Source organism: Talpa europaea (genome assembly GCF_964194135.1).
Source record: "Talpa europaea genome assembly, chromosome: 14".
Lineage (NCBI taxonomy): Eukaryota > Metazoa > Chordata > Mammalia > Eulipotyphla > Talpidae > Talpa > Talpa europaea.
This window is the reverse complement of record NC_140082.1, coordinates 50,127,227-50,152,949: the sequence shown is the minus strand read 5'-3', so window position 1 is coordinate 50,152,949 and position 25,723 is coordinate 50,127,227. Positions and strand designations below refer to the sequence as shown.

The following is a 25,723-nucleotide window of genomic DNA, read 5'->3' as shown; positions in this document are numbered from 1 at the left end:
TCATTGATGCTACAAACAAGTATTAACAATATTATCTATTTCATTTAAGAGATGAAAAACTCTCATGAAAAAGTTGACATACTTTGAAAACTTACTTCAATTTTTTTTAATGATTCCAAAATTCATTCATGGCAATAAAATACTTCATTTACCTTGTGATTTCGTCCATGCTTATCTAAAAGTGAGATAATGGATTTAATATGTCCTTCTTTAATAATATTTAGAGCTTCTGGACTTTCTACTAACACACAGTGTAAAACTTCAAGAATACCTAAAGAAAAAAAACAAAGAAAGGAGTGAAATATGATTAACCAGTGTCTTCCTTCTCTCTGTGTGTTCATTCAGTTCAGTATGTCCCCATGTGGTTGTCACAGGGCACTGCGATGGGGACAGGCAGTCCTTGGGAGAGAGGACTGATAACCAAAGATGATGAATGAGGACAAAGTGAAGAGTGTTCAGCTGAGATAGTAGGTAATTCTGCCCCAGGGAGGTATGCAAGAAAGCAACAATTAAGTGAGGTCTTACAGAATACATCATAACCATTTTCCAGAAAGGGCAGGACAGAGATGAATGACGTAACTAGTGGTAGGGAAAGGTGGTATATCTGAAGTACAGAATGAAAGGGAATGAGACAAGTAGATTAGTGTAGGTTCTGAAGCTTCTTGGTGCTAAAAGCCTAGCCTGTGACAATTGCATCCTAACAATAAAGATCATTACATTCTCCTTGAAGTTTATAGCAAAAAAAAAAAAATGTTATTTACAAAACAGGAGAAATATACAAAATAATACAAATAGAAAAATACAATTTGACTCTTGAAAATTAAGGGGGTTGGGACATGAACCATCCCAACTCCTGACCCAGAAATGGTCAAAAATCTGCATATATCTTCAAAAATTTAACTGCTAATTACCTTCTACTGAGCTGAAGTTTTTATATTATATAAACTGTCAATGAACATATATTTTGTGTATTATGTATTATACATGGTGTTCTCACAATAAACTAGAGTAAAGAAAACACTAGGAAAAATCATAAGAGAAAACAGATTTATAGTATTACAATGCATTCATCAATACTGTAAGTTTACATCACCTGCTTACAAGAAGGCTCACATATAAATGGGGCTGTGCCATTAACCCACATTCTTCAAGGGTCACCTGCATATGATTTCTTAAAGTTTAAAAAATAGAAAATAAATTATATGATTAGACTCTTAAGCATGAATTTGAAAAGCTAAATGGATACATGTGCACTTATTTTTGTCAGAGCAAGTTTGTCTTACTGATACTAAGAATGCAGGCCAATTTGTACCAATTAGACATAACATTCAAGAAATGTGACCTCTGAATTCAACATAGTTTGGAAAAATGTTCCAGTAAAATCCATGAAATCTGTACAAATGTTTACACATCTCAAATGGAGTTCAGTTTCTTAGAAAATAAATGTAAAATGTTTAGTTAAAAAATGGTAGAATATACAATTTACATTCACAATCTAGTCTTGATCCAAACCCCAATCCAGTATAAGAAAAGGGCTGTCCATTCTAATTTCCTCACTAATGATTGCATTCCTTGAAATATAAATGTGTATTTGGTTAAAATATACCCAAGTGGTGAGTTCATTGTTGGTGTAGTTCAAATCATTTGCTGTGTTCCAACAATGTGTGCCAGCTACAAGTTCAGTTATCCCATTTCAGGGTAATTACCCAAAGAAAACAAAAACACTAATTCAAAGAGATATAGGCACCCCTGTGTTCACTGCAGCACTATTCACAATAGCCAAGAGCTGGAAACAACTAAACTAGCCATCAGCAGATAAAGTGGATAAAGAAGATGTGATATACACACACACACACACACACACACACACAAAATACCACTCAGAGATTAAAAAAAAAAAAAACAAATCCTGCTATTTGCAGAAAGATGGAGGGTGTTATGCTTAGTGGAATAGATCAGGAGAAGAAAACACCACATGATATCACAAATATGTGGTACATAAGGAACCAACACAAGGAATGAGGCAAATAAAACAAAAATAAATGAGGCCAAAACAGTCGATACCAAAAGGGAATGCATGTGGGTAAAAAGGGGTCAAGTGTAAGGAAAAAGAATTGGATTCTTAATGGTGAACTGACTGTACTGTACTTACTGCAGTATAAATGTTAATTTAAAGTGATGCACATCTGAAACCCATATATGTATAAACTATTACAATGCAAAATTACTTCAATAATTTTTTTCAAGTCAAAGATAGCATGTAGCATAATTACAACACAACTTTTTAATGTTCACAGTGAATTTTGCATGTCATAAATAGAAACCAATTTTTGGAGCTGACATAATTGTTTATTTGAAATGAGTATGAATCTAATGTCAAGTAATGATTTGAGTTTCAATTACAGATAAAATTGATGAATTTATCAATTCTTTTAAACAAATAGAAAAGAAAATGAAGCAATATATATTTTACTTTCTTTCCTTACCAGAGGACTAACTTGTAAAATAAATGTTACCCTAAATATGCTTTCTATATCTCACACAAATAGAGAAAGAAAAATGGACTATAGTAATATCTATATTAAAATATATAAAGGAACAAAGTTAAAAATCTCAAGAGTTGTTGTCTCAAGCCAAACTGGAATAATTTATAATTAAGTGTGTTTCAAAATTTTAAATGGTTTTTGAGGCTAGAAAAGGCAATAAGCTCATTAAATCTTGAACTAACAAAGGTGAGGAGAGAAAAAAGTAACAGGTGAGATTAAAATATAGCACAATTTGGAGCTGGAGGGGATCATGCTCAGCAAAATAAGCCAGAAAGAAAAAGTAAAACACCTGATGGTCTCACTCATGGCAGGAATTTATAAAATCTAAATAAGGGACCAAGAAAAAGACTAATTATAATAAAATCAAAATCAACAAGCAACTATAAACCAGAGACACACTGGAGGGGAGGAGGGATTAGGGTCAAAATAAGGGGTGTGGAAATTGTATGGGGAATATAATGAAGATGAAAATGCATGCAGTGTGCAAAAATGAAAAATGATGTAAAAATACATAAAATAAAATAAAAATATATAGCGCAATTTGACACAATTGGGAAAATGAGAGTAAAATTAATGAAAGATGGAGGCATATCATCTTGTTCTTCCTATCTAGAAAGAATATCATAGATGCATTAGCAAAATAAACACACAAAAATGACTGACCTAGAGTATTTTATTTGAAGACAAAATGAATATGAGTCTTAGGTTTCCTGGGGTAAATTAGCTTAAAGAGAACACATAAAATGAGCAATGTAATTATAATGTACTCTTCAGCTTTAATTAAGCCTTGGATGATTTGCTGCCTTCAATTTAGGGAGGAATGACTTACAAAAGATAGGGAAACTACAAAAGTAAAAGGACAGCTAAAAAAAAGGAGGAAATGTCAATTAAAGGCAGTTCATGATACAACAGTTTAAAGAATTAGATATTTTACGCTATACAAACATGTGTCTGTATAAATTGGCACATCTTAAAGATCCCAGATTCCTGAATGCCAGACAAGATTATAAATACTTTGAGATATTCTTACCTTGCTATTTTCTCATAGATTATATTCCATTTATTTTTTCATTGATCATTGAATACCTAAAATGGGCCATTCATTGTGTTAAATCCTGGGCATGAGTAAAATGAGCAAAAATTGATATAGCCCCTACTTTTGTGGAGTTTATAGAACACATAAATTCAATCCTAGTTCCATGACTTCCATTTGACTCTGAAAAGTTATCAGTGAGCTTCTAGCCTCAGATTCTTTATCTGTAACATGCAAATTACAATTGAACCTACTGTAGACAGTGCTGTGGGAATCCAGAGAAGTAATATATCTGAGATTCTCAGCATAATGCCCTAAATTCACTTTGGGCCATACAATGATTTCTTTGGCCATACAATGCAGTCTGATGTTTAAAAAAAAAAAAATCCAACAACTATGTATCTCTGCAAAATATTAGTAGCTACAGAAATAATGGCAAATGTAATTCTTTTCTCCAAAGCCCTTTATATAATTTTTCAAAGAAATATACATTTGAGCATCTGTAAGATAGATCCTCTAAAACATGAGAAATACAACTTAATCAGTTCTTCAAAAAGATACCTTTTTCAAAGCAGAAAATATTTGTTAAGATTATTATTTTGGGCAGAAATGTAAAATAGCATCTGTCTGAGGTTTGTATCAATTTTAAAAGTTATTTTGTAGTATGAGGACAAACCAGAGGTATCATTTCCAATAACTCCAAAAAAAAAAAAAAAAAACAAAGATGCACAGAAAAACCTAATTCTGACACTTAGCAAGTGTGGGAAAAGCAGGAGGAGAAAGGTTACCCATTACATTGTTAAGAAAACCAGTGAATCCATATAGTAAATTATGTGCAGAATAGTATGTGGTCCAGAGATAAAGCAATACATACAGAGAAAAGTACAACTTAAAATGTATTTAAGTTGTATATATTCTTAGGAAGCAAAGCAACTTGCTCAAGACATCAGAAGATCAAAAAGTACAACTATGTAGAGACTTTAAAAAAGTTTGTCATATAGGGAAATGTAGTATTTATTTTATTTATTTATTTTACTTTTTTTTTAAACATCCTTTTTTTTTAACAATTGCAAAGGCTTTAATAGAAGGTATACACATGGTAAAAGGAACTAACTAGGGATGGTACCAGGAATTTAAAACAATATGAACCCATTACTCCTTCTGGGCATAAGGGCCAAGGACTTGAGCAGATACTACTCCAGAGACTGTCCTATTTCTCTAACAGAGTAATTTGTAAAAGGAGCTGCCGCTCATTGTAGAGAAAAGCACCCAACACTTAGGATTGCTTCATAATGGAAGTGTAACCTCCCTCTTTCCAGGATTTCCTGCCTGTGCCCACACTGGATAAATTCAACCAAGAACCAGTAAGTCCACCCACACAGTTCAGAGTAGGATCAAAACAAGGGGTGGGGGGGAATTGTATGGGGACTATAACCAAGATGAAAATGCATACATTGTGCAAAAAATGAAAAATGATGTAAAAAAATATATAAAATTAAAAAAAATAATAAAAAGAAATTAGCCATTTAAATGAGAGATTTGGGTATAAGCATGTTTATCCAAACATTATATATTATTACATATGCTGGAAATGTCAGGGTTCTGCCTTCAGGGCCACTCTGGTATCTCTACTTCCTCAGGAGATTAAATTCATCCTTGTTTACTTTTTCACAGTATAGGATCCACCACCCTCCACGGCACACTCACCTCCCCCACTCCCCTTCGCTATGCTCACCTCTTCCTTCTCTTTCCCTCCTGATCTATGGACAGCTTTCAAGGGTCAGCTTTACAGTTTGTCTTTGTGTGATCCTTTGTTTGGTTTCTCTAGATCCCACATATAAGTAAAGCCATCTGGTATTTATCTTTCTCCTTCTGGCTCATTTCACTTAGAATTGTCCCTTCCCTCTCCATCCATGTTGCCACAAATGGCATGAGTATTTTATGCCATTCACTTCTAAACCTGCACTGAGGGACATGGTTCACAAGCAAACAAGGGAGAGGACATAGCACAGTAATGCCAAGAGAGGCCGGCTGGGTCAGGATCCCTCCAAAAATCACTTCCAGTTCAGAAATTCTATGAACCTATATCAACTGAGCCTGCTTACGTACATGAAAGAGTTATTAGTCTCCTGGTGACATTAAAATAATACCACAAGGCATACTCAATCATCTGCTTCCCCACATGAGGCACATACATCATATAGGGATGGGGTACAGAATTTAGAGCCAGATGGCCGGGGTTCAAGATCTGACTTAGCTGCATTTATCCTGTGTGACCCTGGAAAAGTAATTTCTTGTGCCTTAGTTTCCCATGTGTGAAATGGAGATACTAATAACTGTCACCTTAAAGTTATAATGAGGATTAAGTGAGCTAATATATTTAAAGGGCTCAGAATAGTGTCTGGCCACAGAAAGATTTGTACAAGTGTTTGCTATTGTTACGCTTTTCCATATGAAATTCTCTGTGCAGAGCTCTAACAGTGTCGACACGGAAAAACCTTATCTCTATAAGCTGCATTACCCAATTTTACCAGGGAACTCTTATTAGTCTTTTTCCCACCCCTCTTCTTGCATCTTATCTTAAGTTCAATGCCTTTCTGGTCAAAGTTAGGCTGGGGACACAGACACAAGGAGTCTCATGACAAGAAGATCTTTTGGAGCCACTTCATGAGTGAACATTCATGTTCACACCGGCCCTGATGCACCTCAGCAAACACTCCCTTTCCTCATACAGCAGTCAGGCTCAGGCTTCCTGCAAGTTTTAGATCACATTTTTTTTTTTATTTTTTTTTTTAATTTTTTTAATAGAGGCATGTTTTTATTTATTTGTTTGTTTGTTTGTTTTGTTTATACAAGCACTGGGTACAGTCAGAAGTGCGGGAGGGTGAGAGAATTCACCAGAGCCAGAGCGAGGAACAGAGCAGACAGAGGGACCGAAGTACACTGCTGAGGGGAGCAGCGGGCGGCAGGAGAGGTCTGCGCACCATGTGGGACCCTCCTCCGGTGGCCGGGGAACGGCCGGGGAACAGCCAGGGATCGAACCGGCTCAGCAGAGGCCGCGGACAGCCTCACAACCCAGAGCTCAACCGCTGCGCCACCGGGGAGGCCCAAGTTTTAGATCACTTTTAATCCAAAGAATCCATGACATGAACTAACACATCTTTAATTTTTTTTTAAAGATTTATTTATTTATTTAAGCACTGGGTATAGTCAGAAGCACGGGAGGGTGAGAGAATTCACCAGAGCCAGAGTGGGGAACTGAACAGGCAGACTGACGAAATACACTGCTGAGGGGAGCAGCAGGTGAGACAGGAGAGGTCTGTCGCGCCATGTGGGGCCCTCGCTGGCGGCCAGGGATCGAATCGGTGCTGCAGAGGCTGTGGGCAGCTTCGCAGCCCAGTGCTCAACCACTGTACCACCGGGGAGGCCCAACACATCTTTTATAATATATTCCTTACATACGTCGTTTTGTACAACTTTTTATATTAAGCTCTTTGGACTCCACATTTGTTATGAATTTACAGCTCCACATTCATGCACAGGTTTGGCATCCCAATCTCTAACTATTTCAGGCCTCCCATCCCCCCTTGTATTAAAGCTACACTTTTCAGTTGAGTTCTCAGTCACTTTCTTCATTATGATTTAGGTGCTAAAATATGTCAAGTTTATTTTTATATGGCAAATACCATTTTTCAAAACAAAACAACTCGTAGTTCTCAATAATTAGTAATCACAAAAGAAAAAGATCCTATGATTCCATGGAGACATTTCAATTCACTTAATTTAATGAACTCAAGGTGCTTGCTAACAATCCTCTGAGGCAATTACTATCACAATCCCCATTTTACAGGTGAAAATCTGAGGTACCAAAGAATTTAGGTCATACAGCTATGAAGGTAGATCTGGGTTGGCAATTTATCCAGTCTAATTCTGAATCCATACTTATAACCTGTAAGCTATGCTTCTTGACATAGCTTTAAAGTACATAAAAACAGGTGAATATTCTAAACGTGTGCAAGCATTTCTAATGACGCAGTCATGGCAGAGCTGACCCCTGTTGTTGATGATGAAATGGTAGGAGACCCTTTAGAGGACCAGGGATAAGGGGCGGGTCCAATAGCCCTCAGTTGGATCATCCACTCCTACTGCATTAACCTGTCCTGAGACTTAACACTCCTTCCCTTTCTCCAGAGTAGCCTTGTCTGCTGGGTACAAGGCAACCAAGCTAATGTCTGTCAAGATTAGAATTACTGCATTACACAGACCCGGAGGGTGGACTGCTGGACAGTAGTACACCCTGACTTGGCACTAAGCTGGAAGATTCCGGTGGGTTGTGATTGACATCATTCTTTCGACCATGGGGTCCAAGTAAATAGACCCCATTTTAAAAGTCCAGGTAGTAAAGAGGCTGATACAATCAAGAAGCTAGTTGGTTTGAGAAGACTGGGTGAATTATTCACATTGCAAAGAAACTTGAGGAACTCAGCTACAGATGAAGGTCTCAAGACATGACAACATACCTAAAGCAGGTCACAGTCAAGCCTGATTGAAAACAAGTGACTCAGAGCAATGACTTCACCAAGGATAATGCTAAAATTATTTAATAACCCAAGTGGCATGAACAAAGTCAAGCTGCAGCCACCAGCATTAAATAGCCACTTATCAGTAAGCCATGCATAAGAGCTGAAACTGTAGTTTTGTCCTTGACAGTGAAACCTAAGTGCAGTACCCATGGGGCATAGAAGTTGACCAGGTGAAATGTAGAAATCACCATTTATGATTTTGTTTTAAATAAGAAGGTTTTCTCAAGCTAGCCCATATTGGATAAGGTGGTTTCCTTGAGAGAAGACTTTCTTTTTTATTTCTCTAGCTAACCAAGATTTTTAGAACACCACACTAAAGGTCTATTTGCAGGAATAAAATAACAGTTTGTCAAAAGTGACAAATGTTCCTACCTCCAAACCAACTCTGGAGCATTGAAGGGAGCAGGACAGAAACATGGGTGGAGGGACTTCTCCAAATAAACCCCTGAGACAATAGTTCACCTGACTTGGTGGTAGCTAGGAGGGGAGCAGTGGGGGGCTGCCGCCTGACAGAGAACAGCCATGGGCACACAGGACAAGGTGGGCAAGCTGATGGTGTAAACTCTCTTCACTGTCCTAAGAGAACGGCTTGCACTTTGCTGCAAAATCCAAAGCAACAGCCCAGGCCACTGGGGCCAGTGTGATCTGATGTCAGGAGAGCTCTCCAAGAGCAGGGCAGTGATAAAGTAGGTGCCAAACTAACCGCCTGCCCTTGGGCAATCTTTCCCAGCCTCCTGTCTAAATCTATCGAGTCATGCTCCCCTCTAAGGAAGGAAGCACTGGTTAGCCCAGGTTAGCTTTGCTGGCTATGTTTTAATGCATATTACCGGTATATTAATTTTCCCTAAGCATTGCATTTACATATTTATACAGCTCTTTTTTTATTATACTTTTTTTACACATTATTTTATTTTATTTTATATAGTTCAGGGGGGGTGCAATTGTATGGGGAATATAACCAAAATGAAAATGCATTCATTGAGCTGTGCTGGCTATGTTGGCTGACGGGGTATACTGGTCTCTCAGACCTAGGTCTTGCACATCCATGCCCTTTAAACAGACTAGGGTCTGGCTTAGGCCCTTAACCAGTAGGACTGGGCAGAGAAACTGATGCCCTAGAACACAAGTTCACTGCAGGTACCTGTGAGCATCAATGCTTTATAAGAATCCCAACCTGTACCATTGGGACAGAATTGTCAGACAGACCAAGAATGTAAAAGTAGCACCATAAACATATAAAAATTAAACATCTATGTGTAAATTTTAAGGGAAGCAAAGATCTTGCAAATTCGTCACACACCCAGAAAGCTACCCAGGAATAAGACCGACTAGACACCCATTTGTCTAGGAAAGCCAGGGATGCCCTTAGGCCACTTACTCGAGGTTTCCAATAAAGTTTTACTGCCCAATGCTGGATATGAGAGATATGCTTAGGCGAGTAACTATTAAAATGATTATAAAATCAATCAACTGTATGTCACAAAGAACTCAATGTTATTTTTTTTCTCAAATATGTGATAGTTGAAGATTTTTTCACTTAAAGAATCATTTGCTAAGTGGTTAAGATGCAACCTATGAGGCTGTCCACAACCTCTGCAGCACATGTTCGATCCCTGGCTGGCCAGGGAGCAACCCACATGGCAAAGCAGACCTCTCCTGACTTGCCCACTGCTCCCCTTAGCAGTGTGTTTCAGTCGATCTGCCTGTTCTGTTCCCCATTCTGTCTCTGGTGAATCCTCTCACCCCCCGTGTCTCTGGCCTGTGCCCCAGCTTTTGTATGCATAAATAAATCAATCTTTAAAAAAAATCATTTGCTAGAAATGTAATTTTCCAACTATCCCACACACTGTAATGTGTTATAAATGAAGTGATGGAATCAAATGTCTGATTGGGTATGGAATAGTAGGGTCAAACAGGTACTGCCATCATGAAAGATTTTCTTTAAAAAATCTCCAATGGAATTGTGATTCTGATTTAGCATTTTTCATAAGGTTCAGACACAGAATCTCCTGGGTACACCATGACTGATTTTGTGCCAAATCAAAAACTACAAGTGACAATTGGCTTCTCCAAGGCTTTCTTCTGGAGAACTCTCTTTCTCTTTATCATTAGTGTTGCTTGAATTATGGTCATTGCTCAAAGAAGTAAGCTATGATGTCTGTATCACTGGCAGTAGATTTGATACAATAGCCTGTGAGTGCACACTCTTCTAATTCAATTGCTGATACCTAAGTAGATATTAAAGAAGTAGAGTTTCTGGTACACAAGATTCTGGGACAGGTTATACCACAGGTTACAAAGTTTTCCCTTTGAAAAATGATGAGCTTATGCCTACAAGAAATAGTTGTGACATCTTTGGAAGATTTAAACTATCATACTTTCAAGTACCAAAAGTTATATGTGAATTATAAGCCCCGGCAATTCAAGACCACTCAGAGACTCCATAGTCTGCTTAAACCTGGAGAGGACTTCATTCATAGCAATTTACTAATAGTGGGCAGGGACTGAAAGAAATCCTGACGATATTTTCATCACTGCAAAACTATCTGGGGAATAGACTGTACCAAAAATAAGGCTCAGAAAAAGTATACAGGCTCCTGACCTACTGACCTACTGACTGTTTTAAGTCAGCTCTCTCTTAAAATACCCAAATAGCATTTCAAGTGCTGTAAACTACCCACATGGTGCAGCAGATCTATCCTATCTCCCCCGCTGCTCCCGATAGCAAAGTATTTCGGTAGATCTGCCAGTTCTACTCCCCACTCTGTCTCTGGTGAGTCCTCTCACTTCTTGCACCTCTGATCTACACTCCAGTTCTTCTATGCAAAAACAAAAAAAGGAAAACAATTCAATCAACTTTATTTGCACATATAAATCTTTCATCTTTTCAATTAAATTTGGTCCAGAGACATAGTCACACATGAAAACTGATACAATGTCTAAATTATCTTCCTCCACTCCCAAGAAATTAATGTTCACATGCCTTGGCTGTTGTAAATAGTGCTGCTGTAAATATAGGAGCATGGGTTGCCTTTCAAATTAGTGTTTTTGTACTCTCTGGGGAGATACCAAGGAGTAAAATTGCTAGATAATGTGGTAAATCCATTTTCAGTCTTTTGAGGACTCTCCACACTTCTTTCCATAGAGGTTGGATCAGTCAATGGTGTAGGAAGGTCGCCTTCTCTCTATATCCTCTGAGCACTTTTTTGTGGGTTTGTTGAGATGGGCCATTCTCACAGGTGTGAATCGGTATTTCATTGTGGTTTTGATTTGCATTTTCCTGATGATAAGTGATGACCATTTTTTCATGTGTCTGTTGGCCATTTGCAGACCACAGATCTGAGGCATTCAGGAGGGGAAAAGGACGAGGAAGGAGAACAGAGAGTAGATAACAGGGCAGGCGGAGAGTGAGGTAGAGTGTGTGGGCACTTTGGTGTTGGGAAAACTATGGTGACAGCACCTGAGGGGAGGAATCTTATATTGTGAAAAAATAAACAAAAATTTAAAAAAAAGATTTATTTGTTTTGATCAAAGTGGCAGGTGGAGGGGCCTCCCCTGGTGGCGCAGTGGTTGAGCACTGGGCTGCGAAGCTGCCTGCAGCCTCTGTAGTGCTGGTTCGATTCCCAGCTGCCAGCGAGGGTCCCACAAGGCACGCAGACCTCTCCTGCCGCCCGCTGCTCCCCTCAGCAGTGTATTTCATCAGTCTGCCTGTTCTGTTCCCTGCTCTGGATCTGGTGAATTCCCTCACCCTCCCGCGCTTCTGACTGTACCCAGTCAGTGCTTATATCAATAAATAAATACCCAGTGCTTATATCAATAAATAAATCAATCTTAAAAAAAAAAGTGGCAGGTGGAGGAGCCCAAGAATCAGTGTCACCAGGGAATAGCACCACCCAGTGATGGAGAGAAGTAGATTATATACACCCCAACTGCCTCGCCCCTCCAGTGAAATAACTTTAAGGCACATGCTCTCCATAGTGTTCCAAAATTTCCCAATGAAAAAAGTTCCAGATAAACCAAGAAGGTCACATGCCTGCCAACACACCCTTTTTCAACCTTGTCTCATATCCACTGACATCCCAAACAAACTTGTCCTTGAATCCTACTTCTCATGGCACCCAAATTAAGACAAGCTGTTTCATTAAAATATACATCCTTTTGCTGATTCTTGTCAATTCCTCCTCAGATTTCTATTCAAGTTTGCACAAATCCAATTTGACTTTTGTCTATCACGCTTTACTGATGTAGCTTATAAAGAAGTCCCTGGCTCTGCTATTCTCTTGCATACAGACACACAGCATCCAGGATGCAGCTGAAAGACAGACAAACTGAGGAACTTGTGCACAGCAATCTCAGAGAGAAAGAAAGCTGATGCATATGTAAGCACTCAGTAAACAATAAAGCATGATTGAAATAAATTAATATATTCATGCATATGTAGTCATATACATACATATATATGCACATCATTATTGCCTCTGTCTTCAAAACCTAAGAAACATTCCACTTCCTCTAAGGGAAAAAAGCATTTCATTAAAAGCATAAATATAACTACGGTCGCGAAAACTGTTTAGTAAAACGTGTTTTAGATCCTTAAAAGCCAGGAAGCTACAATCTATACTGAACATATTTCAAGCCTGATAAAAAAGGAGTTGGGGTTTCATCTTGGCTAGAACAATTAATCCTAGCATCTCAAATCAGTTCTATGCTTCAATTTTCTTTCCTCTAAAATAAGAATGTTAGGTTAAGCATTCTCTAAGCCTCCTTCCTAATCTTCATTTTCATTATGCTTTCCCTGAGCACAGAGCTTCTATTTTAAGTAGAAATGCCTGCAACCAATGGCTGTACTGGGAAAAGATAATAGCAAACAACAATTTTTTATCCAATGGAATTGCTTTTAACTAACTAAAGACTATAAATTTTGGACTCTAATCGGTAGAGCTTAAAGACTGTTCAGCTCCATACTTTACTGCTCTCTCTCCTCTTTATCCTTGGACATTTTTGTGGTGTTGCTTTTTTTTCTTTTTTTTTAAGAGGCAGCTGATTCATCCAGCATTAACACTCTTATCAGAACATTATATTCTGCTCCTCTTTCCAGGTACTCACTAAGGCCATGGGAAGTGACCAGCCTACTCTTCAATCTCTTAGAGGTGGCCAACAATTCTGAACACGTTGACCCAAGAGTCTGCTCACTTTTGCAATCTCTGCCATCATCTTTTTACTACTAGTTTGATCACTTCCTCCTACTAGTTATTCAATTTTCTCCTTTTTTAATATATTCTGTGTTGATTCATAGTTACCTCATTAATGTCATGGTACCCTGTAAAACTTGATCTTACAATTCTTGTAACTTTTTTATCTCAACAATATTCTTCTCTACTCTATTTCTGCCACTCAGCAATCCAACAATGCCTAGAACTCATTGTAACTCAAAGTCCTCTTCCCCCTAAATATTAATCTCTGAAATTTCATTCTATGACTTTATTTTTTTAATATTTTATTTTATATAATTCTTACATCATTTTTCATCTTTGTACAATGTATGCATTTTCATTTTGGTTATATTCCCCATACAATTGCACTCCCCCCCTTATTTTGACTCTAGTTCTTCCTCTCCCCACCCCTCTATAATCCGCCCACCCCCGTAGTGTGTCTCTGGGTTATAGTTGCTTGTTGATTTTGATTATTACTTTGCATTGATTAGTCTTTTTCCTGGTCTCTTATTTAGGTTTTCTAAATTCCTGTTATGAGTGAGACCATCTGGTATTTTTCTTTTTCTTTCTGACTCATTTTGCTGAGCATGATCCCTTTTAGCTCCATCCATGTTGTTGCAAATTGCATGTGTTTATCTTTTTTATTGCTGAGTAATATTCCATTGTGTATATGTATCACATCTTCTTGATCCAGCCATCTATTTTTGGGCATTTGGGTTGTTTCCATATCTTAGCTATTGTAAATAGTGCTGCTATAAACATAGGCATGCAAGTACCCTCAAAGTGGTCCAACCACTATGGAGAGCTGTGTGGAGATTTCTTGACCTACTAAACATAGAGCTTCCATATGATCCAGCAATTCCACTCCTAGGTCTTTACCCAAAGGACACAGAAACAGTAATTTCAATCTATGCCTTTAAATTACCTCCTGATCACAACCATCTAGTCTTCTTTTATCCATTCGATTGCAATAAGTCTCTCCTTAAGTGGGTCTTTTTCATGCAAAAGTTATGAAATTATTTCTGTATTTATAGAAGAAGAATAATTAAGTGAATTAATTCACTTATTCATTCATTCAACAATACTATTAAGTACCTGTTGGGTCTACTGTGATAGTCCCAGAAAATACATAGATGAGTGAAATTATGCTCCTCCCTTCAGTGAGTTCATTATCAGTGTAGGGAATTGAGAAGAAAAGTAAATAACATAAAGGAGCATTAGTGCTATAGAATAACAATTAATACAACTATGCAAACAGATAGAGAAGCAGCAGATTCAGTTTGGAGTGTCACTAAGGTAATTTATGATATTAGAGAATTCAAACAGGTCTGGTCATACATATATGTCTCCACAACACCAACATAAAAATAACATATTGGTAGAAACAGATATATCACATTTATGTCCTATATTTTACTATGACACAGACTATATACTAGTATTTACTAAAACTTTAAAATATACTGCTATATGATTTGGAAAATTAATATTTTCTGAATCTATCTAACTAATGATTTCAACACAAGTTAAAATTAGGAATTTCAATTGTTATTTGTATAGTACAAGAGGAGTAATGGATTTGAAAAAGAATAGGAATTCGGCTCTTTAGTGACTCTTTAGGACTTCATTCTTTCAAAAATGTAAATGAACAAGATACTGCTCACTTGCTTCTTAGAACTACTCATGATCTAACTAACAAAACTAATGAACTATCTAATGAAAATACCAGTGATTTTAGCAAAAAGTACAATTTTAATGTATTAAAAGGAAAATAATTATATTGCAATTAAATTAAGAGTTTGTGTTATGTCCTAAAGGATACACTATGGAGAGAAAAAAAAAAACACATAGGAGTAAAACATCATAACAAAGAGATAACTGGAAAACATACCAGAAGAAGCTTCTAATCTTTCTAATCGGCTAATCAACCAGTCGAGGGAGCCAGAAAATTGAGCACAGTTTTTACGATTTCCTCTAATTAGAGCCGCTGTAAGAGAAAGGGATTTCACAATTAAGAGATTTTCCAGTTCACTATACAAAAGTAAACTAGTAGCAACCCTAAAATGTATCAAGAATACACCTTTATACTTAAAACATAAACATATGTGTATAATCAAATCATTAAAAAAAGAATTGATATTTATTAATAGGAACTGAAAAATAGTACTCATTAGAAAGAACATATTTTGAGAAAATAATATTTCATATCAGGAGATCATGATGAAGGATAATGGAAAAATGCAGCATCCTGGGAGTTTCCTCACATGGGCGCTAATACTCATGGCTTTTAATTAGCTGTGAGACTTAATTATTTCATTTCCCCAGTTTTCTCACCTATATAATGAAGAAGTTAAAGAGAGTGTCAGTTTTTTCTGAAAAGGTAACGAAAAAATACAACAAAAAAATTCCAACCTATATATAACAGGCATACAAAGAGATAAATGTTACCGGGATTAGAAAAGGTGACTGATAGTAAGTATGAAAACCATTGTTTTCATGTCACTCTCTTCTTCCCATGTAGAGAATCACAAATCATAATCAAGACACTGAAAACACCTATGGTAAAGTTACCTATTCTAATTTTGCTTATCCTAGTATTTGCTACACTTCTTTGACCAAAGTTCCAATCTTACATAAAATTCATCCATGACCTTTATAATCTCTTTCAACCCAATGTATACCCTCAATTTAAACTTTTAATGTTTCAAAATCACTCAATTTCCTTCAAATATGGTAAATATTTTACAGAAAGTCTACTTTTATACCCATAAAATTGTTCAGAAAAAATTACACCATTTAGAAAGAGTTGGTGAGATTTATTTTTATACAATATGATATTTAATGGGAAATAGATACTGTCATAATTAAAATCATTATTTGAAATATGGTAGCAATTTAATGAATTGAAATTTGAGAATACTGCCTGTTAATCTCCTTGTTAACAGTGAGACTGAGGAGATTTTAGTGAGAGTTTAATTAAGACTTCTTTCAAATTTCCTCTTCAAAATAAAGTTGTTGCCTGACCTGGGAATAAGAAAAGAAACAGTGACAGAAGACAGGAAAGCTTCTATCTTTACAACTGCATGAGAAGAGCACTTCTGTGCATAGAGTGCCCATAACATTTGTACAAAAATTAAAAGCCAATGCACTCAACAACATAGGCCCTCTTCTAGCTCTGGGACCAGCAGACCCCAAAAAGAGCCAGCAACTGAGCCACACACATGAGCAAGTGGCCAGGAGCAAATGCCCAGGATCATTGGTAGAAGAATGAGGAGTCCAATACACTCATTTGAATTGCTGAGGTAAAACTGCAAAATCTGTTTCTGGCTTAGGACAGGAGCATTTAGGGGAAAATACGTGATTGTTTTTGAATCTTTATAGAGTTTCTTTTGTTTAAAATTTAACTCATTCTTTTAATTTTACCTCTCGTTTTCGAGTTAAAGATATTAAATGTGCTCTAGAGTCAAACGTTAAAGATGATTCTTAAACAAACTGATAATGGAAAAATAAATCTTTTTAATAAACCATGGGACACTTAAGAAAATGACATAATAAAAGTAACAAAGAAAAGCTGATTAGATTTACTGAAAATAGAAATAGTTTAGGCCATATTCTCTGCAATGTATAAAACTAGAAAATAGCAAGAAAAATAGAATGAAAGAAAAAAACCCAAGCACTTGAACATTTAAATTGTCTCATAAATAATTTATGAATTAATGAGGGAATCAATAGCACAATTATAGAATACCTAGTAAATAAACACCAAAAATAGGAATGCTACTTAACACAACCAATATACACAGTCAAAACCGTATTTAGGGGAAAATTAACTAAACACCTTTGTTACTAAGCAACAGGGTAAAAAATGTTAATCAAATATTTGATAAAGACATAGACTAAAAATACCCCTTTCAAAAGATAGAAAAATAATATCAAATATAGTAAAATAGGAAAAGGAAATAATAATTATGGTAGATATTAATACATAATAAATTGCAGCAATCATCTATACAATAAGTTAAAATAGTCAAATAGGATTTGATCAAAGCTCAAGGACTTTTAAAAATAAAATCTAAATATCAACCACTTTAATCAAGAAGAAAAGAGAAAAAGGAAAAAACAAAGAGTAATTCTAACACAGCTATTTTTTTTTTTCCCTTTGGACTGAAGTTTTCGAACATCTAGGAAAAAGTGGCATATATTGACATATATATGTGCGTACGTATATGTGTGTGCATATTCATATTTATACTCATACTCATATATATGTACACACACATATATACATATGTATGTGTGTATATATTTAATATATATATTTATATATATATTTTTACATCATTGCTCATATATATATTTTACATCATTGCTGATTTCTCCTCTCAGGTGTTGTCCCCATAAAATTCCCAGCACCAAGTCACCCATGCACCATCACCACAGTCTCCTGTGCTTTTCCCTCCCTTGTTGTGATCCCTCGCTCTCCCCTCCCCTGCTTAATGTCTCAATTTATAGTTTGCCTAATAGGTTTGTCTATTTTTTTCTGAATCCTTGTTTGGTTCCCCTCTATTCCTCCTATTAATGAAACCATCCAATATTTTTCTTTTTCCTTCTGACAATAAGTCATTTCTTAATCTAAATGCTTTCAAACTAGAGAAACTAAGGAAGCACCCCTACTTATTTTACAAAGATAATATAATTTTGTTAACAATGCCAAACAAAGATCGTATACATATACAACATTAGAGTAAAATCTATCAATAAAAATCTTATACAAAAATCATATTCAAGGATGGTATTTACAAATCATATTCAGCTAGTATATTAGCAACATTCACTTCAGTGGGTATTCATTCCTCCAGTGAGGCAGAAATATATCAGAAAGTCTATTGATCAGTCAAAGATGTGAAAGATGATGATCTTAATAGACTCTGAAAATGTCTTTTTCAATAAAAAAATTGTTTAAGTCAATAAACTAGAATCCTCCTGAACATTACGGATGTGCATATGCATAGTATACTTTATAGATAACTGTAATTTGTTATAGTTTATCAAGTTATTTAAAAAGATATCAGTTAAATGAGTTTCTAAAGTAATAGAATAGTATATAGAGAAATACAAGAAAACAAATCACCACACTGATGAGTTTTGTGTTGGAAACAGCGTGAGCGTGGGCTAAGGAAGTGATGACACATCCCTTCAGCAGGGTAGCACACAACCACCGAAACCCGATGGAGGTTTATGTGCCAAGAAAAGATGCCCACAATATAGGAGATAGTGAAAACAATTGCTGTAAAAAGAATGCTGATAGTACAATTCCATTTTTGTGAAATAAATGCACACATTCAACATAAGTATCTGCAGAGAATAGAGAAATTGTAGTTTTTGAATATTTCTTACACCATGGGGCTGAATTTTGGGGAAATATATTCAGGTAATTGCCTGGAATAAAAGCTGAGGCCACATGAATGTTAAGGAGGGTGAGACTATTCTTCCTGGGTTGAAGGAGGAAATTGTTCATTACAAAGTAGGAGGGAGGATGAAAGGAACTGGAAGGAAAAGAAGGACCATGCACTTGTGATATGATCCTTCTCAGGTACCCTCCAAAACCACAATAAATCTGTCAAAAAAACACACTCAATAAGAATGGATGCCTGCATGAGCCTGTGAGGAGATAGTGCTCTGCAGCCAAGATAATGTGTAACCTCAGAGAAACATTAGATAATAAAGAAGAAGCATGGAAGCAGTAACAGTATGCCCACCCCCCCCATCAAATGTACAGACATCAAAGGGAAGCGTTGAGGCAGTTTCAGCCCATGAAATTGGAATTTGGAATTTAGCTCATGGTAACTAAACCCTCAGGCGAGGAAGGCCACAGCTGATGTCTTAGCAGTGCAGAGGTTTGCACAGGCATATACACACAGTATTGTACACATGTGTCTGTGAGTATGTGAAATGCCTTATGTGTGTCTAAGACTATGCAGAAATTCAAAGAGATGTTTTTCAAAGGTTATACACTAAATCAGGTGGTTACCTTTAAAAATAGTTTTCGTCTTCTTTTTTATTTTTTATCTAAATTTTTATAAGGATGATGATTGATTTTAGAATGAAAGAACACAGTAAAATTACTTTCCAGAAAGAAAAACAAAGACATCATTTATTTACAAAACATTAATATAAACACATCAGGAAGTATGGCTGGCACTGTGAATATGAGTATCTTATTACACCTTGGGAGGTACATTATTTCTGCACATCGTGAGTGAGTAACACCTCGTCTTTTGTGGAATAAGAGTACCAGTGTTTAGTGTAGAAAACTTAAACACTATCAAACAACTTTGAACCAGGCTTTTCTGAGAGAAGTACCAGTCCACTGAACATATTTTTAATGTTCGATAATTTAATTCCTGAACATGTATACAAACAGAGAAGAAATGCAATCAATATTTGACTGTTAATAAGAAAATTATTGTTAAAAAAAAACTATTCTGCATCTTTTACTAGGATCGTAACATTCCTGGTTTCTTGTGTTTTATGTCTTCAAACTCTAAGACTCAAAATTTCTTGCAATACTCAATGGATCAAAGAATTACAGATGGTTTAAGATTTAAGTATTTTCAAAAAAAAAAAACTCTCACTTTTAACAACTTTTGATGACCTGCTTTGCATCAGCACTGCTGTAAGTCCTCAAGATACAGAGAAAAATCAATGTTGCCTCTTGGAGCTTACACTCAATGCCTGGAAATACTACATGAACAGGTCCTAAATAGCACAGATGAATGAGGAGCCCTTAGTACTAGAATCCAGAAATATTTTTCTAAATATTCAAATTGGCAAGTGGATACGCCTATGTCTTAAACACAAATAAACAAAACAGAACATTGTGCAAGAAATCTTCATGGAGAGCTTGAAGAGCTGTCCCTGCACTTAAGGGAGAGCTTAGGAACTCAGGTCAGGAACATCCCATCCCGGAAGTACAAAGATGAGAGAAGCACTGACTGACAGCTTGGGGTAGGCTGGCCTCCGTGGTTGTGTTGGGCCAAGAACAGCACATGAGTGCTTCCCATGGATCCTGGGAGACAGTACCTCTATGGCATCATCCTAAGCCCATTCAGTAGGGCCATCTGGATCAACAAGCAGGTTTGAGGAAAAAGCCTCCAGGTAAACTGCTAGCTGCACCTGAACCAAGGAAGGTGCTACATTAGCCAAGAAGAGAGTTGCATCTGCCTCATCACAGAAACAGAGGCTTGCTGGTCATTTCCAACATGCCCAGTGGGGAAAGTCAGCCCTCAGTCACACCCTCTCTCCAGCTTCTCTGGCCCACAATAGCTTTGCTGTTCTGGTCAGAGTGAAAGGGCCTATGATCACAAAACCAAATAAGAACTATACTTTCTTCTCTCCTCCATTCTACTCTACTCAGGAGGCAAACAGCAGATTTATTAAAGAGGAGAAGGTAAGAAGAGCAATAGCATGTCCATGCTCACACAGCTTAGAGAGAGGTCAAGACAGTTGTTTCCAGAGTCTATGCTCAGGTAGCAGGCTATGTTGCTTTTTCTCAACACTCCCTGCCCCATCCCTCCCACACATACAATATCTTCTTACTAATGCCCCTATCCAGAAGAGAGAAAAAGGGTAGCATTATGGTCATATATTAGCAGATTTAGAAATATGTATGTATCTCACAAAACTGGTTACAAAATTAATTGCCATTAAAACTGTCTTAGCGACTATCATTATCATTTCAAAGACATGAGAAAATTAACAAGTTGAAAAAATAAAAAGTGTCTTGTTTATAAAATGGCTTTCTAGGATTCCCAGTAGGACAAACAGGGAACACTGTATACACAAATGCCAGGCTAATACCTCATATGAGTAAGTTGAAGCCAATGCTCTCCTTTTTCATCTCTTGGCTGCCTTTCCCTAGTGCTTTATAATGTTTAGGAAGACCTGCCAACCTAAGACACTGGAAAAATGCTCTAACTATGCAAAAATCCTTCACTGCTGAATACTTGGAGTCTTTAAGGATTCAGAAACTGGTAATGTCTGCCATACTAACAACATAGTGGTCCACATTGTATGTTTTATTCTTTGAATCTTCACAAAACGAGTATTCACAGAATTTGTCAAAGAACCATTTCTGAGCCATCTTGAGAAAACAGTCCTGGTTTGCAAGCCTCCTCCAGATTAATTGTGTAGATGTCAGCAAAGATGTATGAAAGCATGCCACAGCAATGCCTTCCAAACGAGAATATCCGTATCTATAAGACCCTTAAGTCTTCCATACAGCAGGCTCATAAATCTACTTTTGTAGATTATGTCACTCTCTTCCTAAAACACATATTAAATATACACATGTCAAATTTGAAAATTGTTATAGATTATCATTCTTACCTTCTCCCTTTTTCCTCCATGCTAAATAAAACCACTCACTGATGAGAAAAAGAAGGAGGCTGATTTCACATATAACTCTAAGGTCCATGTGGTAGAATAAGGGGGCTTAACAAATTTGGAGTTGATATTTCAACCAAACTTTATGATAGTTGGGATAAAAGGACAGTCAGATGTAAACACCTTATTGAACTCCAATTATTTCTATATATCTGAGATTCTTCCTCCCAAACTCAAGTATATGGGTAGGTATACATGACTACCTATTTTATAATTACATTAGCTTCAGTAAAAATCATTGGCATTAGCTCTTTTTTAAATCAACATTAAGATTTCATCCATTAATATTTCTCTTGATCATGAAATCAGTGTTCACTACAATAAAAACAAAAAATCATGAGTAACTGGTGGAACATTTAAATTACAAAATTGGGCCACCCTGGTGGTGCAGCGGTTAAATCTTCAGCACTATCAAGTGACTGTCAGACACGGTGGCATCAGTTCGATCCCCACCAGGGAGCTAACCCACATGGCACAGCAGACCTCTCCTGTCTTAACCACTGCTCCCTTCAGCAGTGCATTTCAGTAGATTCTCCAGTTCTGCTCCCCACTCTGTCTCTGGTGAATCCTTTCACCCCCATCCTGTACCTCTGACCTAAACCCCAGTTCTTCTATCCATAAATAAAGAAAATAAATCTTTAAAAAATAAATTACAAAGTCCCTTATAATTCTATGTATTTAAAACAAATACCAAAAAACAACCATGCATATAGAGAGATTCTTTTTACATGGACTGATGCAGAAATTTTCTGTATTTTCATTCAAGTGCAATTAATATATTACTTTCCTTTTATCATCAATAGCATTTATATTAACTACATTTTTAGTTATAAAAGTTATATGTGTAAATAGATCAGGAATAATACAAAATCAGAAAAGAGATCTCTCTCCCAAGAAGCAATCATCTAACAGCTTTCTCGTATGTCCTTTCAGAAACATTCAATATGTATGCACAAATTTGTATTTCTCTACAACATGTGTTAATATCATGCAATTAGAATTTTATTATTTATACAGTTAACCTCTGTGATTTGTTTTTTCTACTTAATACCATACCCTAGATGCCATACTAAAAAGAACACCAATCTAACTTATTTGTTCCCTACAATCACCCAAATGATATATTTATCTCAATTTTCAAAATGTTCAATGATAATGTAGTTTTATGTTATACAGGCATTCTATTATATTTCTTACATAACCAATCTCCTGTTGGTAGAAAAATTGTTTTCAATTTTATTCTATTTGTAAAATTTTGCAGTAGACATCTTTTCCATGCATATACAAATGCACCTCTAGAATATATTTCTTAAAGTAGAATTTCTGATACAAAAGGATATGAATTTAAAGTTTTATGTATATTGTCAAATCAAGGTTTCTTTGGTTTTTAAAATTGTATCAATTTACATTCTCACCAAGAATATAATGCCAAACATTAAAGATATGTTTGAAAAAATAAAAAGATATTGGTGTGGGGGGAGCACGGGAATTGTATTGCCATTCCACAGGTAATATTTATAATGTGTTGCTGGCTATGTGCCTGGCATTTTTCTAAGTGCCTGACATTAACACATGGAACTCCCAGAAGCAGCAATGTGCAAACATCGAAGCCTATGGAGTGGGAGAACTTATGTCTCTTGTTGAATAAGAAATTAGTTTAAAAGCTACAAAGCATGCATGTGTCTGAAGTCACTATGTGTTCATAGTGACAATTATGTTTTATACCTTTATCCTCCTTTAAGATGTGAGATTTAAGGGATTTTAATTCTGTCAATTTTAAGTGATAGCTCCCTCAAATCCTTTCTTAATCAAATAGAGTGTAAATAATTAAAGAAATATATAAATATACAACTATATAAACAAATATATATAGTTTATATATATAGTTTATAGAGATGTATTTTTTAAAAAATACATATTTACTATATATCAAGTCAGTTTGATATGAAATAATTCTAGACATTCTGGAATTACAGAAATGTCCCTGGAGGAAAGGACTAGAAGAATGTGAACCTAAATGGCTCAGACATAGAGTGAGGTCACAGGTGAAACCGAAGACCAGACCAGGCATGGGGCTGGAATATTCCAAAGCCTAAAAAAGAAGGGTAGTACAAGTATCAGAGTGCTCAATAAAATTTTAGTGGGGGATGTATGTGAGGACTCCCTAAGTTAAAGTACAGATTGGTGGAGAGAAGGTCTGGAGGCAAAAACGTTCACCAGATATCTTACAGTATCCAGCTATCATGGAGTTCCTGAGTAGTTTTATCTCAACTGTCTACTGAACAAATGCAATACACCAGATGTAGAGGATACAGATATATGAGATCTGAGAATTTTGTGTTCAGAGAATGGATAGAAAATGTAAAATTTCAGCCTGAAAAGAACTATGGAAAGAATTTTATTTCCTCCATTTCCTGATGAGGAAACCAGAAGCCAGTATATATCTGCAATAATGATGATGAAATGTCTTCTATCAGTTAATACAGAACTGTCCTTGTTATATCCAATAGTTCTAAATACATCTTCTTTTTTTTTAAAGATTTATTTATTTATTTTATATAAGATCCAGGGTACAGGCCAGATGTGCAGGAGGGTGAGAGGATTCACCAGAGACAGAGCAGGGAACAGAACAGGCAAACTGATGAAATACACTGCTGAGGGGAGCAGCGGGCACAACAGGGGAGGTCTGCCACGCCATGCTGGACCTTTGCCAGCCGGCCGGGATAGAACCCACTGCAGAGGCTGCAGACAGTTTCACAGCACTGCGCTCAACTGCCTGCACCACCAGGGGAAGCCCGACATCTCCTTTTCCAAGACATATTTAAAAGGCAAAAACAAGAACATAAAGAGAAGCTGGAAAAGCAAGTTTTTCAATGTTAGTAAGGGAGAAGATAACAAAAGCTTGGCTCCCAAAAATGGGAACCGTGATACAAAGAACAACAATGTATTATGCTAAATATGTGGCATAGGTTGTCCCATGGAAACCTTCCAGCAAATTTAGGGGGATTTTTATTGCCATCCTACAGGTAATATTAATAATAATAATAATATGCCACTGGCTATGTGCCCAGTATTTTTCAAAGTGCCTTACACTACTAACTCACAGAACTTCACAATCACCCTAGAAAGTAGGCACATCATTTCCTCTACTTTGCAGAGGAGGAAAATAAACACAAATTTAGTCATCTGTTTAAAGTTGCATTAAGTGTCAATGCTGGGATTCTGAGACCCTGATCAGCAAGGAGGGATGTCATTTTTTCAAAACCCATTGCCAGAGGATTATGCTTTTTCCCCCAAGAATCAGAGAAATTTGTGGGGTTGTGAAGACCCACTGGTAGTAAAGTGACATGGGGGCAAGATCTATGCTGCTACAGAAAATCTAACCTCTATGGTACTGTTTAATGTACTGATTAAATAATTCAAATATTTGTTTAGTGTCTACTTTGTTTAAACATGGAGTTAAGCTGTGAATAAGAGCATTCTGATTAGAACTGAGTCCATAATAACCTTTAGATAAAGATTGTGAGTTAACATTTGTAGCGGACACTAGCTTCTTTTTCAGCTTTTTTGGTAATGTTCAACTCTGTATGGCAACCAGAGAGGCCAAAAGCTGGCTCTCAGTTTCAGAAGTAGATCCCCAATCAGTCAAAGCCAGGATTGGTGAGATTCCCATCTCCCTTGTAGAACAACTGGATCAGGAAGGGTCACACATACAGTTTGTACTAATGAGATGAAAGCAGGGATTTGCTATGGAAGTTCAAGTTCTCCCAAGTCATAGAGGAAATCTGTGGGACTGCAAGCTGATAGCAGCTATTCAATCAAGTAATAGAGGGACAGACATCAGAAAGGCACTAGTCTCAACCTAGAGATTATAGTTACACATCAACTAAGTAAAAAATATGG

The 25,723-nt window shown here is 36.5% G+C and overlaps 1 protein-coding gene across 1 annotated transcript in view; it reads right to left on the bottom strand.

The window, feature by feature from the left end:
- Positions 1-25,723, bottom strand: part of RYR2 (ryanodine receptor 2) — a gene marked incomplete at both ends in the record, with an annotated part of 627,990 nt that overhangs the window by 274,823 nt on the left and 327,444 nt on the right. The window contains 2 exon segments of the mRNA XM_084254295.1: positions 153-271; positions 15,267-15,362. Of these exon segments, the coding sequence (XP_084110421.1) occupies positions 153-271; positions 15,267-15,362 (215 nt within the window).